This window comes from Pseudophryne corroboree, chromosome 12 (genome assembly GCF_028390025.1).
Source record: "Pseudophryne corroboree isolate aPseCor3 chromosome 12, aPseCor3.hap2, whole genome shotgun sequence".
NCBI lineage: Eukaryota > Metazoa > Chordata > Amphibia > Anura > Myobatrachidae > Pseudophryne > Pseudophryne corroboree.
The window spans coordinates 105,418,552-105,436,246 of record NC_086455.1 but is presented as its reverse complement, the minus strand read 5'-3'; the positions used below and the strand labels follow the sequence as shown (position 1 = coordinate 105,436,246).

The 17,695-nt window shown below is 49.8% G+C and overlaps 1 protein-coding gene across 1 annotated transcript in view; it reads left to right on the top strand.

The window, feature by feature from the left end:
* The window catches only part of TTC6 (tetratricopeptide repeat domain 6), a 660,756-nt gene that overhangs the window by 330,614 nt on the left and 312,447 nt on the right, over window positions 1-17,695 (top strand). The window contains exon 13 of the mRNA XM_063947843.1: window positions 3,003-3,132. Coding sequence (XP_063803913.1) covers window positions 3,003-3,132 — 130 coding nt within the window. The remainder of the gene's footprint in view (window positions 1-3,002; window positions 3,133-17,695) is intronic.

The following is a 17,695-nucleotide window of genomic DNA, read 5'->3' as shown; positions in this document are numbered from 1 at the left end:
CAGAGATGATGTTTCTACTCTGCAAACAGGGAGTGAACATAATGCCATACCTGGATGATCTTCAGATTAAGGCACCGAAAAGGGAGCGGTTGATGAACAGTATTTGCCTCTCAACCAGACTACTCCTGGATCACGGGTGGATTCTGAACTTACCAAAATCTCACCTGGAACTGACGCAGAGGCTTTCCTTCCTGGGAATGATACTGGACATGAAATCTCAGAGAGCGTTCCTTCCCTTGGAGAAGGCTATGGAAATCCAGTCGATGGTTCAAGTTGTCCTGAAGCCAACCCGGATCTCGGTGCATCTGTGCATTCGTCTTCTGGGGAAAATGGTGGCCTCTTACGAGTCACTTCAGTACGGAGGGTTTCATGTGAGGCCCTTCCAGCTGGTTCTATTGGACAAATGGTCCGGATCGCATCTTCACATACACCAGAGGATTTGCCTGTCACCAAGAGCCAGGATCTCCCTTCTGTGGTGGCTACAGACTTCTTACCTCATCGAGGGTCGGTGGTTCAGGATTCAGAATTGGATTCTGCTAACCACAGATGCAAGCCTCAGGGGTTGAGAAGCAGTCACCTAGGGGGTGCAGTTTCAAGGAATATGGTCAAGTCAGGAAGTAATTCTTCCAATAAACATCCTGGAACTCAGGGCTTTCTACAACGCCCTTCTGCAGGCCTCATCCCTACTTCGGAATCAGGCCATTCAAGTCCAGTCGGACAATGTGACGGTGGTATACGTAAACAGACACGAAAAGCAGAGCAGCAATGTCAGAGGTGTCAAAAATTCTCCTCTGGGCGGAAAAACACGCTGTGGTGTTGACGGCCATCTTCATTCCGGGAGAAGACAACTGTGAAGCAGACTTCCTCAGCAGACACGACCTGCACCCGGTGGAGTGGAGCCTTCACACGGAAGTGTTCAGGTGCTTGACACGATGGCGACATGATACACAAATCGACATGATGGCCTCTCTTCTCAACAAGAAGCTCAAGCGGTATTGTTCCAGGTCGAGAGACCCACCGGCAGTGGTGGTAGACGCTCTGACGACTCCATGGGTCTACTAGATGGTGTACATGTTTCCTCCACCTCCACTGATCCCAAGAATTTTAAAAAGAATAAGAAGGGAAAAGGTTTAGGAAATACTCATTGCTCCGGACTGGCCAAGAAGGGCCTGGTACGCGGACCTTATGGAGATGCTCCTCGAAGATCCGGGGCCTATGCCTCTTCGCGAGGATCTTCTGTAAAGGGTCTGTTTGTTTATCAAGACTTACCATGGCTACGTTTAACGGCATGGAGGTAGCCAGGAGAGGGATTCCTGACAAGGTCATCCTGACAATGATCCAAGCCAGGAAAGGGGTAACGTCTAAACATTACCACCGGATATGGAAGAAGTATGTCTCTTGGTGTGAGAGCAGACAATATTCCGCAGTGGAATTTCAACTGGGACGTCTCCTGCTTTTTCTGCAGTCGGAAGTGGATGTCGGCCTACGCCTAGGTTCCATTAAAGTCCAGGTTTCGGCTTTGTCTATTTTCTTTCAGAAACAATTGGCTTCTCTCCCTGAGGTCCAGACATTCTTGAAAGGTGTTCTGCACATCCAGCCTCCCTTTGTGCCTCCCACGGCACCTTGGGATCTTAATTTGGTGCTGCACTTCCTCCAATCGGACTGGTTTGAACCATTACAGGAGGTTGACGTAAAGTACCTTACGTGGAAGACCGTCACACTGTTGGCCTTGTCCTCAGCAAGACGTGTGAACTAGGAGCGTTATCTCACAAGAGTCCCTACTTAATTTTCCATGAGGACAGAGCTGAACTCAGAACTTGTCAGAAATTTCTTCCTAAGGTGGTGTCCGCTTTTCACATCAACCAACCTATTGTTGTTTCCGGCTGTGATGGACACCTCTTCTACTTCAAAGTCTTTGGATGTTGTGAGGGCTTTGAAGGTGTATGTAAAGAGAACAGCTTATCACAGGAAATCTGACCCGCTTGTTATTCTCTATGATATCAATAAAATTGGGTGTCCTGCTTCAAAGCAGTCTATTGCGGTATCCGGTTGATAGATAGACACCATATGTTAGACAGACACTAGGTCAACAGGGTCAAAAGGTCGACAGGGTCAAAAGGTCGACATAAAAAAGGTAGACAGCACAAAAGGTCGACAGGGTCAAAAGGTCGACATCACTTACCTTGTATTCCGACGGCAGCAATACACCACTAATCTGGATTCCGGCGTTGGCATTGTGACCGCCTGGATCCCGGCTAGCTGTTTTTTAAACGCTTCCCATTGGTTGCTATGGACAACACCCCATTTGTCAGCTTGATAACTCCCACATAGGGGGTCATTCTGAGTTGATTGCACATAGCAAATTTTTGGTGCTTGTGCAATCAACTAGACACTGCCTATGGGGGAGTGTATTTTAGCATAGCAGGGCTGCGATTGCTTGTGCAGCCCTGCTATGCTAAAAAAGTTTTGTGTAAAACAAGACTAGCCCTGCAGTTACTTACCCTGTGCGATGGATCCAGCAATCCCGGAATTGACGTCAGATATCTGCCCACTAAATGCCTGGGTTTGGATCTCCACGCCCGGAAAACGGTGAGTTGATGCCCCGGAACGCCTTCCTCCTGTCAACCTTTTTGTGGTCGCCGCTGCAGCCGCTTTCCTCATACGCGGCGTAACTGCGGGCAAAGACGCACCTGCGCAATGCGGCCGCCGCACATGTGCAGTTCCGAACCATCGCAGCAGTGCGAACGGGTCGGAATGACCCCACTAGCGCAGTGACACTATTCACCCTTTGCTGAATTGCTCAAAAAGCCTAGTTAGTTCTTTTACCTGTTTTTTTATGTTTTGTTCCATGGTTTCTGTTTCTGTATGAGCTGTAAGTTTATCTGCATATGCACTGCAGCAGTAGACTGTCCTCATCAACACACACTGCACGTTTACTAAAGAATAATTACTTATCTGTCCTGTATTTCCTGCTGTGTGACCTTATCTGTTCTTTACTGCAGGTTATCAAACTTGAGCCACAACTGCTAGATGCATACTGGCATAGACATTTAATTTACCTTCTGCAAGGGAAGACAAGCGAGGCTTTGGATAACCTGAATTTTATTATTAAATATAATAAAACACATACAGGTACAGTACGATAGCTCCCCAACACCTGTGTTAGTTGTTGGATGGCAAGTAACCCTTAAAAATCCTATCTTTTAGATATGTGATTCATAGTAACATGGTAACATAGTATTTGAGGTTGAATAGAGGCAAATTGCCCATTGTGTTCAATCTGTTTTAAGTTGTGATGATTCTACATACTTGCTAAATAATGTTTTATGACTAGTTAGCTACTATAACTCATGTTACCCCCGGATTAACCACGTTGATATTTTAAGTATTATTGATATTTTAAGTATTCAAATATGTGTTTGACTAATGACCCTCTTTTTGCTGAATTTTCCTACTTTGAGTGCTACACACAATTAAGGTTTATGGTATTAGGAGCTATTGGAGTGATTTTTCCCTCTCTTAGAGTGGTAGGACCTAATGCCCCTACTGCAAACACAGACATATGCACAGTACTTACAGTCAGTAAATCACAGTTTATTATAACAGGCCTGCTGCCTTATCCCCAGGTAGTGCATACATGCAGACATCCTGGCTGCGCTCTCCGTGAGAGAGCAACCAGGTCGGCTTAGCAGGGGGGCGGGACAGGGCTATAACACGAATAGGAGGCGGAGCGGAGGTAGAACAGGGGCGGGGGAAGCGGAACAGGGGTGGGGTTATCACGGCACATACTTTTATCCATGCCCCCTGCTCTGTAAAGACGCAATTACGGGCATTATACAGCAGAGGGCGTGGTTATGATGACGCGATTCAGCAAGAATCGCGTCATCGACTGCCCGGACCGCCCTCTTTACTCACTAAGTGGGCGGCCGGGCGGGGGGGGACATTAAAAATCGGGAGACTTGACTGCTCTTCCGGGGGGCCGGGAGGGTCACCCGATTTACGGGAGTCTTCCAGCCATTCCAGGAGAGTAGGCAAGTATGAGGTAGTGAGACACTGAGCAAAGCCCAGACCCAGCTAATTTCAGCCTCTCATAAGTGCAGGCACTAATTAGCCTGCTCTCATCTGAAGGCCCAAAATCGCAAAATGTGCTTTATGATTGGAGCCCTCTTTTCTCTCACATCAATACCCCAGGACCCCTTATCCGGCTTTTAGTAAAAACCCAAACTCTAATCAAGTCTGTTTAGCAGAACAGACATTTCCTGGGGGTTTAAATCACATAGGTAAAAAACATAAGACAAACATATTTCCCGTTTATCACTTTACCAGCGCTTTTATCACAATTGTTATATAATATATATTACAAGGGGATATGGTGAATATGCTGGTGTCATGACTGAGGTTTTGTGAACCCGGTGTTAGTGAAGTCTGTGCGGGCGACTGGAGAATTATATGAATACTACCACTGACCTGGTTTGGGAGTGTTGTGGACTCGGGGCTTCTTCCGGTGACTGGGAAGAGGAACCGCAGCAGAGATGGCCGAATCTAGGTTCTCCCCATGCAGGATTAGGTCGGCAGACAGGGGGCACGTGTGAACGCTGAAGGTCTCCTGAAAGACAGAACTGGAAAGGCGCTGATGAATCAGTGAAGAATACCAGGTACAACTGCGCTAAAGTGCACTGGATGCTTGGAGACACTGAGGTGCTAGGAGGCACGGAAGTGCTTGGAGACACGGGTGCGTAGAGACACTGAGGTGCTTGGAGGCACTGAGGTGCTTGGATGCACTGAGATGCTGGAAGCACGGAGATGCTGAAGCACGGAGATGCTGAAGCACGGAGATGCTGGAGGCACGAGGTGCTGAGGCACGGAGATACTGAGGCACGGAGGTACTGAGGCACGGAGGTACTGAGGCACAGAGGTACTGAGGCACGGAGGCACTGAGGTACTGAGGCACGGAGGTACTGAGACGCTGAGGTGCTGAGGCACAGAGATGCTGAGGCATGGAGGCGCTGAGGCACGGAGGCGCTGAGGTACTGAGGCACGGAGGTGCTGAGGCACTGAGATGCTGAGGCACGGAGATGCTGCAGGGATACGGGAGCTCTGGAGATCACAACTACAACAGCAGTAAAGATGAACCACGGCAGCTGTGGTTTTCAGTTGAGACTATGGAATATAATACTGTGCCTTTAAGATGAACCACTGCAGCTGTGCCTTTACTTTGAGACTCGTGGAAATAGTGATCATCAGTGGCAACACAAAAGTAAACCAAACAGGGTAACAAGGAACAGAGTTTTCACAGGAACTAGAGTATAAAGGTTACCTTTAGGGAGCTCAGCTTGAAGACCCACACATAGCTGTGAGTGTGACACAAGGAACTGGCCCAGTTTCCAACTCAGCCTCCTGACTTATACTTCCTGGTCCTTGGTGATTGGTGAGCAGGATTAGGTGATGCAGAGAGTCTCAGGCTGGCAGAGGATTGGACAACTCTGGATCAGGTGAACAGTCACTGTCATGTGACTACTCCAGACTAGGCTGTGATGTAGAATGAGGCCTAGCAGGCCGAGAGAACACTGAAGCCTGAACTTCATATTACTGAATTCAGCCTCACACAGGAGATCACCACAGGTGGAGCTAATTAACTATTACCTTTCAGGCAGAGAACGCAGGAAAACTGATAGTGCTGACAACCTGTTTAACTCAGTGAGTAAAAGACACAGGATCCGGGACAGATGGCAGGGGTAAGTCACCAAATATGAAACCTACAGTCAGGATTGTGACAGTATCCCCCTCTTCAAGGGTGGACTCCGGACACCCATCTTGAATCTTAGAGGAACTTGAGAAATTCATACGGAAGAATTTAGGACCTTCGTTGATGCCTCTTCTTACGGGAACATTTGGTTTTGACCAGGGAGAGTGGAATCTCCGGTAAAGAAAAAACTTCCTTAGAAAACATAGGACCTCCCCTGAAAGAAGTAGCATCATGAACTGGATCAAATTCAGAGTCTGAGTCCAAGTCTATTGGAAGATACCAATCTTCTTTGGATACACAGTTTGCAGATGAAAAGGAGGTGCACTGGAGTTTTAAATTCTCTGGGCTAGGAGAGACTCCTACATGAGCAATTTTAATGGTCGAATTCTTACCGAAGGAGATTCTGAGATTATCCCTGGGAGGACAGCACAAACTTCCTTGTGCATTCCCTTTAGAGTGTGATTCTTTTACCAAGTCAGATTCCAAAATTTTAGGACCGAATTCTTTAACCACAGCATTACTAAAAGTCTGTAAGTCATGGAACACCGGATCATTACTCTCAAAAAGCATGTTGGCCCACTCCAAAGCTCTTCCTCTGAATGCCAGGAACAGATATCGAGTAACGTTGGAAGGCGTTACTGCACCTGAAGGGTCAGACTCCATCCGAGAGAGAAATTGTTCAACCAGAGCGGCATATTGCAATAAATCTCCATCAAAGTAAATAGGTGGTAAACCATCAGACGAAAACTTAGAGGCTGGAACTGGAGAAATTTTTGGCTGGACGAGTAGTACTGGATTGGATCCGAGGATACTTGAATTGGCTGGAGCCAAAGGAGACTTACAAGGCTGGGCCTGGAGTATTGCTGGACCGGCTGGAACCGGGACGGACTGACCAGGCTGGACCTGGAGTATTGCTGGACCGGCTGGAACCGGGACGGACTGACCAGGCAGAGCCTGGAGTATTGCTGGACCGGCTGGAACCGGGACGGACTGACCAGGCTGGACCTGGAGTATTGCTGGACCGGCTGGAACCGGGACGAACTGACCAGGCTGGACCTGGAGTATTGCTGGACCGGCTGGAACCGGGACGGACTGACCAGGCTGGACCTGGAGTATTGCTGGACCGGCTGGAACCGGGACGGACTGACCAGGCTGGACCTGGAGTATTGCTGGACCGGCTGGAACCGGGACGGACTGACCAGGCTGGGCCTGGAGTATTGCTGGACCGGCTGGAACCGGGACGGACTGACCAGGCTGGGCCTGGAGTATTGCTGGACCGGCTGGAACCGGGACGGACTGACCAGGCTGGGCCTGGAGTATTGCTGGACCGGCTGGAACCGAGACGGACTGACCAGGCTGGGCCTGGAGTATTGCTGGACCGGCAGGAGCCCCCTCATCACGGGGCTGGGCTGAGGCAAGAACCCCCTCTTCACGGGGCTGGGCTGAAGCAAGAGCCCCCTCTTCACGGGGCTGGGCTGAAGCAAGAGCCCCCTCTTCACGACGCTGGGCAGCACTCTGTAGACTCTCTGGCTGGGCAGCACTCTGTAGACTCACTGGCTGGGCAGCACTCTGTAGTCTCTCTGGCTGGGCAGCACTCTGTAGTCTCTCTGGCTGGGCAGCACTCTGTAGTCTCTCTGGCTGGGCAGCACTCTGTAGTCTCTCCGGCTGGGCAGCACTCTGTAGTCTCTCTGGCTGGGCAGCACTCTGTAGTCTCTCTGGCTGGGCAGCACTCTGTAGTCTCTCTGGCTGGGCAGCACTCTGTAGTCTCTCTGGCTGGGCAGCACTCTGTAGTCTCTCTGGCTGGGCAGCACTCTGTAGTCTCTCTGGCTGGGCAGCACTCTGTAGTCTCTCTGGCTGGGCAGCACTCTGTAGTCTCTCTGGCTGGGCAGCACTCTGTAGTCTCTCTGGCTGGGCAGCACTCTGTAGTCTCTCTGGCTGGGCAGCACTCTGTAGTCTCTCTGGCTGGGCAGCACTCTGAAGTCTCTCTGGCTGGGCAGCACTCTGAAGTCTCTCTGGCTGGGCAGCACTCTGAAGACTCTCTGGGGCTGGACCCTCTGAACCCCTCTCTGGGGCTAAAGACACAGACGCCCCTCGTTGGGCTGAAGACACGGACGCCCCTCCTTGGGCTGAAGACACAGACGCCCCTCCTTGGGCTGAAGACACGGACGCCCCTCCTTGGGCTGAAGACACGGACGCCCCTCCTTGGGCTGAAGACACGGACGCCCCTCCTTGGGCTGAAGACACGGACGCCACTCCTTGGGCTGAAGACACGGACGCCACTCCTTGGGCTGAAGACACGGACGCCCCTCCTTGGGCTGAAGACACGGACGCCCCTCCTTGGGCTGAAGACACGGACGCCCTCCTTGGGCTGAAGACACGGACGCCCCTCCTTGGGCTGAAGACACGGATGCCCCTTCTTGGGCTGAAGACACGGACTCCTCTGTGACTCTAAATGGCTTGAATATTCTTCTCTGGACACCCAACTTGGGATAAGGTCTTTTAATCACCGGACCCCAGTCATAAATTTGAGTCTCTTTCAGAGTAGCCATCTTGATACCCCTGTCAGCAGTAGCAGGATCGGCTACTGTGGATGACTTGTAGACATGAGCACTGTGAAACTGAGATTTGTCACCATTCCCTGACTTACGAAGAATGCAATCTTTAACAAAATGACCGGAATTTCCACAGTAAAGACAGAGGTGTAGCTCCCTACGCCGCTGGCGTTCAGCTTTAGAGAGTTTGGGCCGTGGATAGCTCTGATGAACAACTTTTCCTTGCACAGAGGAATAGACTCTATTAACTGGATGGGACAAAACAGGATCAACAACGTTGGTAGTATTCCTGAAGAGATCAGGCATCACAGAAAGAATACTAGACAAAAGTTCTTGTAACTGTAATAACATCTGGAAGACAATCTGCAGTTGGTCAGGAGTCTTAGTGCAGAAGGTCAGAGAATCTCTGGTGAAAGAATTCCGCTGCAGACACTGTGCTAATTGATGCTGAGTCGACTCCAAACCCTCCAAGCGTCCTGCAATATTGCTTAGGAGGTCCTGCGTCAGACAAACACTTTCGGCCGGGTCCATGTGGCCAGTTCCTACTGTCATGACTGAGGTTTTGTGAACCCGGTGTTAGTGAAGTCTGTGCGGGCGACTGGAGAATTATATGAATACTACCACTGACCTGGTTTGGGAGTGTTGTGGACTCGGGGCTTCTTCCGGTGACTGGGAAGAGGAACCGCAGCAGAGATGGCCGAATCTAGGTTCTCCCCATGCAGGATTAGGTCGGCAGACAGGGGGCGCGTGTGAACGCGGAAGGTCTCCTGAAAGACAGAACTGGAAAGGCGCTGATGAATTAATGAAGAATACCAGGTACAACTGCGCTAAAGTGCACTGGATGCTTGGAGACACTGAGGTGCTAGGAGGCACGGAAGTGCTTGGAGACACTGGGGTGCGTAGAGACACTGAGGTGCTTGGAGGCACTGAGGTGCTTGGAGGCACTGAGATGCCGGAAGCACGGAGATGCTGAAGCACGGAGATGCTGGAGGCACGAGGTGCTGAGGCACGGAGATACTGAGGCGCGGAGATACTGAGGCACGGAGATACTAAGGCACGGAGGTAACGAGGCACGGAAGTAATGAGGTACTGAGGCACAGAGGCACTGAGGTACTGAGACACAGAGGTACTGAGGCACGGAGGCGCTGAGACGCTGAGGTGCTGAGGCACGGAGGCGCTGAGGCACGGAGTCGCTGAGGCACGGAGGCGCTGAGGTACTGAGGCGCTGAGGCACGGAGATGCTGCAGGGATACAGGAGCTCTGGAGATCACAACTACAACAGCAGTAAAGATGAACCACGGCAGCTGTGGTTTTCAGTTGAGACTATGGAATATAATACTGTGCCTTTAAGATGAACCACTGCAGCTGTGCCTTTACTTTGAGACTCGTGGAAATAGTGATCATCAGTGGCAACACAAAAGTAAACCAAGCAGGGTAACAAGGAACAGAGTTTTCACAGGAACTAGAGTATAAAGGTTACCTTTAGGGAGCTCAGCTTGAAGACCCACACATGGCTGTGAGTGTGACACAAGGAACTGGCCCAGTTTCCAACTCAGCCTCCTGACTTATACTTCCTGGTCCTTGGTGATTGGTGAGCAGGATTAGGTGATGCAGAGAGTCTCAGGCTGGCAGAGGATTGGACAACTCTGGATCAGGTGAACAGTCACTGTCATGTGACTACTCCAGACTAGGCTGTGATGTAGAATGAGGCCTAGCAGGCCGAGAGAACACTGAAGCCTGAACTTCATATTACTGAATTCAGCCTCACACAGGAGATCACCACAGGTGGAGCTAATTAACTATTACCTTTCAGGCAGAGAACTCAGGAAAACTGATAGTGCTGACAACCTGTTTAACTCAGTGAGTAAAAGACACAGGATCCGGGACAGATGGCAGGGGTAAGTCACCAAATATGAAACCTACAGTCAGGATTGTGACAGCTGGCTCTCGGGAACCTGGTTGCCGGAATCCCAACACCCTTCAGAATCCCAACGTCGGAACTCCGAATGGGTCAGGATACCGAGTCCGAAATCCGAACATTCGGCATCCTGACTGTAAGTATGGCTGCAAGGTTAGGTTTAGGGCCAGGTAAGGGGGGGGGGGAGGGGGATTAGGTTTAGGCGTCTAGTGTAGGGATTAGGGTTAGGCTACAGAGGGGAAAGAGGTTATGGTTAGGCTGTGGAGAGGGTGGGTTAGGCACCCCGGGGAGGGGGGTTAGGGTTAGGCTGCGGAGGTGGGGGGGGTTAGGTTTAGGCAGCGGCTATGGGGAATTTGGTTTAGCCACCCACGTGTGGGGTGGTTAGGGCTAGACACTATGGGGGAGGTTAGGGTTAGGCACCTCAAGAGGGGGGGTTAGGGTCAGGCTGCGGGGGTGGGAGGGTTAGGTTTAATCAGTGGGTACGGGGTATTATGTTTAGCCACCCCCAGGGGGGAGATTAGGGTTAGGCGGGTAGGGAGAGTTTGGGTTAGGGGGGTGGGGACAGTCTAAATTCGAAATATCTGTCGGGCCTGATGCTGGCACACAAGTAATATTACTAATGATATATTAAACAAAGCACTGAACCAGGATTTACCCCTGAGGCACTCTACTGGTTACAAGCTCTTCATCTGAGTTTACATTGTTGTCTTCCATAGACACTTTTATTATTCCCCTATCTTTGTGTTAAATCTAAAGAATTATGGGGGTCATTCCGAGTTGTTCGCTCGGTAAAAATCTTCGCATCGCAGCGATTTTCCGCTTAATGCGCATGCGCAATGTCCGCACTGCGACTGCGCCAAGTAAATTTGCTATGCACTTAGGAATTTTACTCACGGCATTTACATCGTTCTGGCGATCGTAATGTGATTGACAGGAAATGGGTGTTACTGGGCGGAAACAGGCCGTTTTATGGGCGTGTGGGAAAAAACGCTACCGTTTCCGGAAAAAACGCAGGAGTGGCCAGAGAAACGGGGGAGTGTCTGGGCGAACGCTGCGTGTGTTTGTGACGTCAAACCAGGAACGACAAGCACTGAACTGATCGCAGAAGCCGAGTAAGTCTGGAGCTACTCAGAAACTGCTACGAGGTGTGTAATCGCAATATTGCGAATACATCGTTCGCAATTTTAAGATGCTAAGATTCACTCCCAGTAGGCGGCGGCTTAGCATGAGCAAATCTGCTAAAATCCGCTTGCGAGCGAACAACTCGGAATGACCCCCTATGATTCTGGATTAAATAATGATGGGATACTTTATTAAATGCTTTGCTAAAATGTAAATGATCTCTTAGTAGCAAGAACTTTGGATCTTGTAATTTCTTTATTGATTCCATTAACGGATGCACTCAACATGCGAAATCCTGTACGTATTGACCAAAAAAAAAACATGACCAGTTCCTGCAAGGTGGGTGCAGAAAAGAGATGTGCGCGGACCTTCATGTTTTGGTTTTGGCAAACCACCCTCAAGTGTTTTGGTTAGAGATGTACACCGGACACTTTTTGTGTTTTGGTTTTGGATCTCAGTTCATGTTTTGGATCTGGATTCGTTTTGCCAAAACCACCCTTTCGGGTTTTGGTTTTGGATCTGGATTTTTTGAAAAAAACATAAAAACAGCTAAAATCACAGAATGTATTTATTTTTTTGTTCCTACAGTATTATTAACCTCAATAACATTAATTTCCACTCATTTCAAGTCTATTCTGAACACCTCACACCTCACAATATTGTTTTTAGGCCAAAAGGTTGCACCGAGGTAGCTGGATGACTAAGCTAAGCGACACAAGTGGACGGCACAAACACGTTGCCCATCTAGGAGTGGCACTGCCGTGGCAAACAGGATGGCAGTTTTAAAAACTAGGCCGCAAAGAGCACATAATGCAAAAAAAAAAAGTGGGGCAAGATGGAATTGTCCTTGGGCCCTCCCACCCACCCTTCTGTTGTTTAAACAGGACTTGCACAGTTTAATAAACCCATAATTTCAGCGACAGGTGGTACCCCTGGAAAAAGCTCGCAAAGTTCTCTGATTCATAGCTAGCTACAAACATACCATTTCCATATTTGATTCACATTTTGAGAAGAGGCAAGAGGAAGAGGACAGTGCCAAGAAGGTGATTAAACATTAGAGAGGCACAGGCAATCAGGAACAACACACAGGCTTTCACCTCCACTCCTATCTTGGTGTGGAACAGAAAATAAGAATTTACTCACCGGTAATTCTATTTCTCGTAGTCCGTAGTGGATGCTGGGAACTCCGTAAGGACCATGGGGAATAGACGGGCTCCGCAGGAGACTGGGCACTCTAAAAGAAAGATTAGGTACTATCTGGTGTGCACTGGCTCCTCCCTCTATGCCCCTCCTCCAGACCTCAGTTAGGGAAACTGTGCCCGGAAGAGCTGACACAACAAGGAAAGGATTTGGAATCCAGGGTAAGACTCATACCAGCCACACCAATCACACTGTACAACTTGTGATAACCATACCCAGTTAACAGTATGAACAACAACTGAGCCTCATTTAACGGATGGCTCATAACAATAACCCTTTAGTTAAGCAATAACTATATACATGTATTGCAGAGAGTCCGCACTTGGGACGGGCGCCCAGCATCCACTACGGACTACGAGAAATAGAATTACCGGTGAGTAAATTCTTATTTTCTCTGACATCCTAGTGGATGCTGGGAACTCCGTAAGGACCATGGGGATTATACCAAAGCTCCCAAACGGGCGGGAGAGTGCGGATGACTCTGCAGCACCGCATGAGCAAACTCAAGGTCCTCCTCAGCCAGGGTATCAAACTTGTAGAACTTAGCAAACTTGTTTGACCCCGACCAAGCAGCAGCTCGGCAAAGCTGTAAAGCCGAGACCCCTCGGGCAGCCGCCCAAGAAGAGCCCACCTTCCTTGTGGAATGGGCTTTCACCGATTTTGGATGCGGCAATCCAGCCGCAGAGTGAACCCGCTGAATCGTGCTATAGATCCAGCGAGCAATAGTCTGCTTCGAAGCAGGAGCACCAACCTTGTTAGCTGCATACAGAATAAACAGCAAGTCAGACTTTCTGACTCCCGCCGTTCTGGAAACATACATTTTCAAAGCCCGGACTACGTCCAGCAACTTGGAATCCTCCAAGTCCCTAGTAGCCGCAGGCACCACAATAGGCTGGTTCAAATGAAACGATGATACCACCCTAGGGAGAAATTGGGACGAGTCCTCAATTCTGCCCTGTCCATATGGAAGATCAGATAAGGGCTTTTACATGACAAAACCGCCAATTCTGACACACGCCTAGCCGAAGCTAAGGCCAATAGCATGACCACTTTCCACGTGAGATATTTTAGCTCCACGATCTTGAGTGGCTCAAACCAGTGGGATTTCAGGAAATCCAACACAACGTTAAGATCCCAAGGTGCCACCGGTGGCACAAAAGGAGGCTGAATATGCAGCACCCCCGGAACAACGTCTGAACTTCAGGCAGTGAAGCCAGTTCTTTTTGAGAGAAAATGGATAGGGCCGAAATCTTGACCTTTATGGATCCTAATTTTAGGCCCATAGTCACTCCTGACTGTAGGAAGTGCAGGAATCGACCCCGCTGGAATTCCTCTGTAGGGCCTTCCCGGCCTCACACCAAGCAACCTATTTTCGCTATATACAGTGAAAAAGTCTTGCTGTCACGTCTTTCCTAGCCTTTATCAGCGTAGGAATAACTGCATCCGGAATGCCCTTTTCCGCTATGATCCGGCGTTCAACCGCCATGCCGTCAAATGCAACCGCGGTAAGTCTTGGAACAGACAGGGCCCCTGTTGCAACATGTCCTGTCTGAGAGGCAGAAGCCCTGAGTCCTCTGAGAGCATTTCTTGCAGCTCCGGGTACCGAGTCCTTCTTGGCCCATTCGGAGCAAAGAATATTGTTCTCACTCCTCCTTTTATTACAATTCTCAGCCCTTGGGTATGAGAGGAAGAGGAGGGAATACATAGACCGACTGGAACACCCACGGTGTTACTAGTGCGACCACAGCTATCACCTGAGGGTCCCTTGACCCGGCTTAAAACCTTTTTTAGCTTTTTATTGAGGTGGGACGCCATCTAGTCCACCTGAGGCAGTTCCCATCAATTTGCAAACTGCGTGAAGACTTCCTGATGAAGTCCCCACTTTCCCGGGTGGAGGTCGTGCCTGCTGAGGAAGTCTGCTTCCCAGTTGTCCACTCCCGGAATGAACACTGCTGACAGTGCGCTTACTTGATTCTCCGCCCAGCGAAGAATTCTGGTGGCTTCTACCCTCGCCACCCTGCTCCTTGTGCCGCCTTGGCGGTTTACATGAACCCCTGCGGTCTGACTGGATCAGAACCGGTTGGTCGCGAAGCAGGATCTCCGCTTGACTTAGGGCGTTGTATATGGCCCTTAGTTCCAGGATATTGATGTGAAGGCAAGTCTGTTGACTTGACCACAGACCTTGGAAATTTCTTCCCTGTGTAACTGCCCCCCACCATCGGAGGCTTGCATCCGTGGTCACCAGGATCCAGTCCTGAATGCCGAATCTGCGGCCCTCGAGAAGGTGAGCACTCTGCAGCCACCACAGGAGAGACACCCTGGCCCTGGGGGATAGGGTGATTAACCGATGCATCTGAAGAGGTGATCCGGGCCACTTGTCCAGTAAGTCCCATTGGAAGGTCCTCGCATGGAACCTGCCTAAGGGGATGGCCTCGTATGATGCCACCATCCTTCCCAGGACTCGAGTGCAGTGATGCACTGACACCTGTTTTGGTTTTAATTGATTCCTGACCAGTGTCATGAGCTCCTGAGCTCTCTCTATTCGGAGATAAACCCTTTTCTGGTCTGTGTCTAGGATCGTGCCTAGGAGAGGCAGATGAGCTGTAGGAACCAACTGCGACTTTGGAATATATAGAATCCAGCCGTGTTGCCGTTACACTTCCAGAGAAAGTGATACGCTGTTCAGCAACTGCTCTCTTGATCTCGCTTGTATGAGGAGATCGTCCAAGTACGTGATAATAGCGACACCTTGCTTCCGCAGGAGCACAATCATATCCGCCATTACCTTGGTTATGACAATCCCGTACCGCAATTCTGAGGTACGCCTAATGAGGTGGATAAATGGGGACATGAAGGTATGCATCCCTTATGACCCGATTCACGATAAAGTCTCCCTCTTTTTAGGCTTGCCCTGACCGCTCTTAGCGATTCCATCTTGAACTTGAACCTTCTCAGGTATATGTTCAGGGATTTTTAATTCAATATGGGTCTGACCGAACCGTCTGGTTTCGGGATTACAACATGGTCGAATAATAACACCCTCTTGTTGAAGGAGGGGACCCTTGACCACCACCTGTTAAAGATACAATTTGTGAATTGCAGTTAACACTGGCTCCCCCTCTTGGGGGGAAGCCCGCAGGGCCGTCGGTGAGGGGGCATCTTCTCACAGTCCAGCTTGTATCCCTGAGACACAATATCTATTGCCCAGGGACCTAACAGGGAGTGAACCCACTTGTGGCTGAACTTACGAAGGCGTGTCCCCACCGGGCCTAGCTCCGCCTGTGGAGCCCCAGCGGCATAGGTGGATTTTTGTAGGGGCCGGGGAGGACTTCTGTTCCTGGGAACTAGCTGTGTTGATCCCGGCTCTGACAAGAAAGGACGCACCTCAGACTTTCTTGTTTCTTTATTCGAAAGGCTGCATTTAATAATGTCGTGCTTTCTTAGGCTGTGCAGGAATATAAGGCAAACTAGCAGAATTACCAGCTATAGCTGTGGAGACCAGGCCCGAGAACCCTTCTCCACACAATCCTCAGCCTTCCATATGCCTCTTAAGTCGGCATCATCTGTCTAATGCATATTCTACAGGACACGTCAAGCAGAGATCGACATAGCTTTGACTTTAGGACCCAGTATACTCATGTCTCTCTGGGCATGCTTTATAACTATATATCTATCACTTAAGACAGCATCTTTAATATATTTACTAGGGTCTCAATCTCTGCTGATAAGGTACCTGTCCACGCTGCCACAGCGCTATAAACCCATGCCGACACAATCGCCGGTCTGGGTAGTATACTAGAATGTGCACGCTATCTGCAGGATCCCTGAGAATAGCAAGTGCTACCGTCTGTGCAAACAGGACACCCTAGGGGAAGATTCTCAACACATCCTGGCCCTAGTGGGGAAAGGATACAGCCTGAGAATTCTCTTGTGGGAAGCTGCCGTCTCTTGTCTGGAGATTCCCGCTCTTTTTCCTCATGAGAGGAGGGAAATTTACCTCAGCATTCTTCCCCTTAAACATGTGTACTCTCGTGTCAGGGACAGATGAGTCATCAGTGATATGCAAATCATCTTTTATTTCAATATCATATATTGAATACCTTCTAGCCATCTTGGCTGTAACTTTGCATTATCGTAGTCGACAGTGGAGTTAAACTCCGTGTCGATACCAGTGTTTGTTATTTTGGATAGTGAGCATTGTGAGACTCTGAAGGTCTCTGTGACATAGGGAGAGACATGGGTAGATTTCCTGTCTGTTCCCTAACCATTTGTGCAATAAATTCACCTTAGCACTCACACATATCCAAACATGTGTCAGCGTTGTCGACGGAGACACCCTCTCACATACATTTCCGCTCTATCACCTCCTTAGAGGAGCCTTTTACCTCAGACATGTCGACACACGCGTACCGACACCACACACACAGGGGATGCTCTATTTGAAGACAGTTCCCCCACAAGGCCCTTTGGAGAGACAGAGAGAGAGTATGCCAGCACACACCCCAGCGCTATATAACCCAGGGATTACACTACAACTCAGTGTTTACCCAGTAGCTGCTGTATATACAATTTTTGCGCCTAAATTTATGTGCCCCCCTCTCTTTTCACCCTTTGTGTACCAGGATACTGCAGGGGAGAGCCTGCGGAGCTTCCTTCCAGCGGAGCTGTGAAGAGAAAATGGCGCTGGTGTGCTGAGGAAGAAGGCCCCGCCCCCTCAGCGGCGGGCTTCTGTCCTGTTTCTGACTAAAAATGGCGGGGGTTTTACACATATACAGTCACAGACTGTATTATGTGTATTTTTATGCCAAACGTATTTTTATTGCTGCCCAGGGCGCCCCCCCAGTGCCCTGCACCCTACAGTGACCGGAGTGTGTGGTGTGCTGTGGGAGCAATGGCGCACAGCTGCGGTGCTGTGCGCTACCTTAATGAAGACAGGAGTCTTCTGCCGCCGATTTCATCGCTTCTCTTCTGTCTTCTGGCTCTGCAAGGGGGACGGCGGCGCGGCTCCGGGAACGGACGATCGAGGTCAGGCCCTGTGTTCGAACCCTCTGGAGCTAATGGTGTCCAGTAGCCTAAGAAGCACAAGCTAGCTGCAAGCAGGTAGGTTTGCTTCTCTCCCCTCAGTCCCACGTAGCAGTGAGTCTGTTGCCAGCAGAT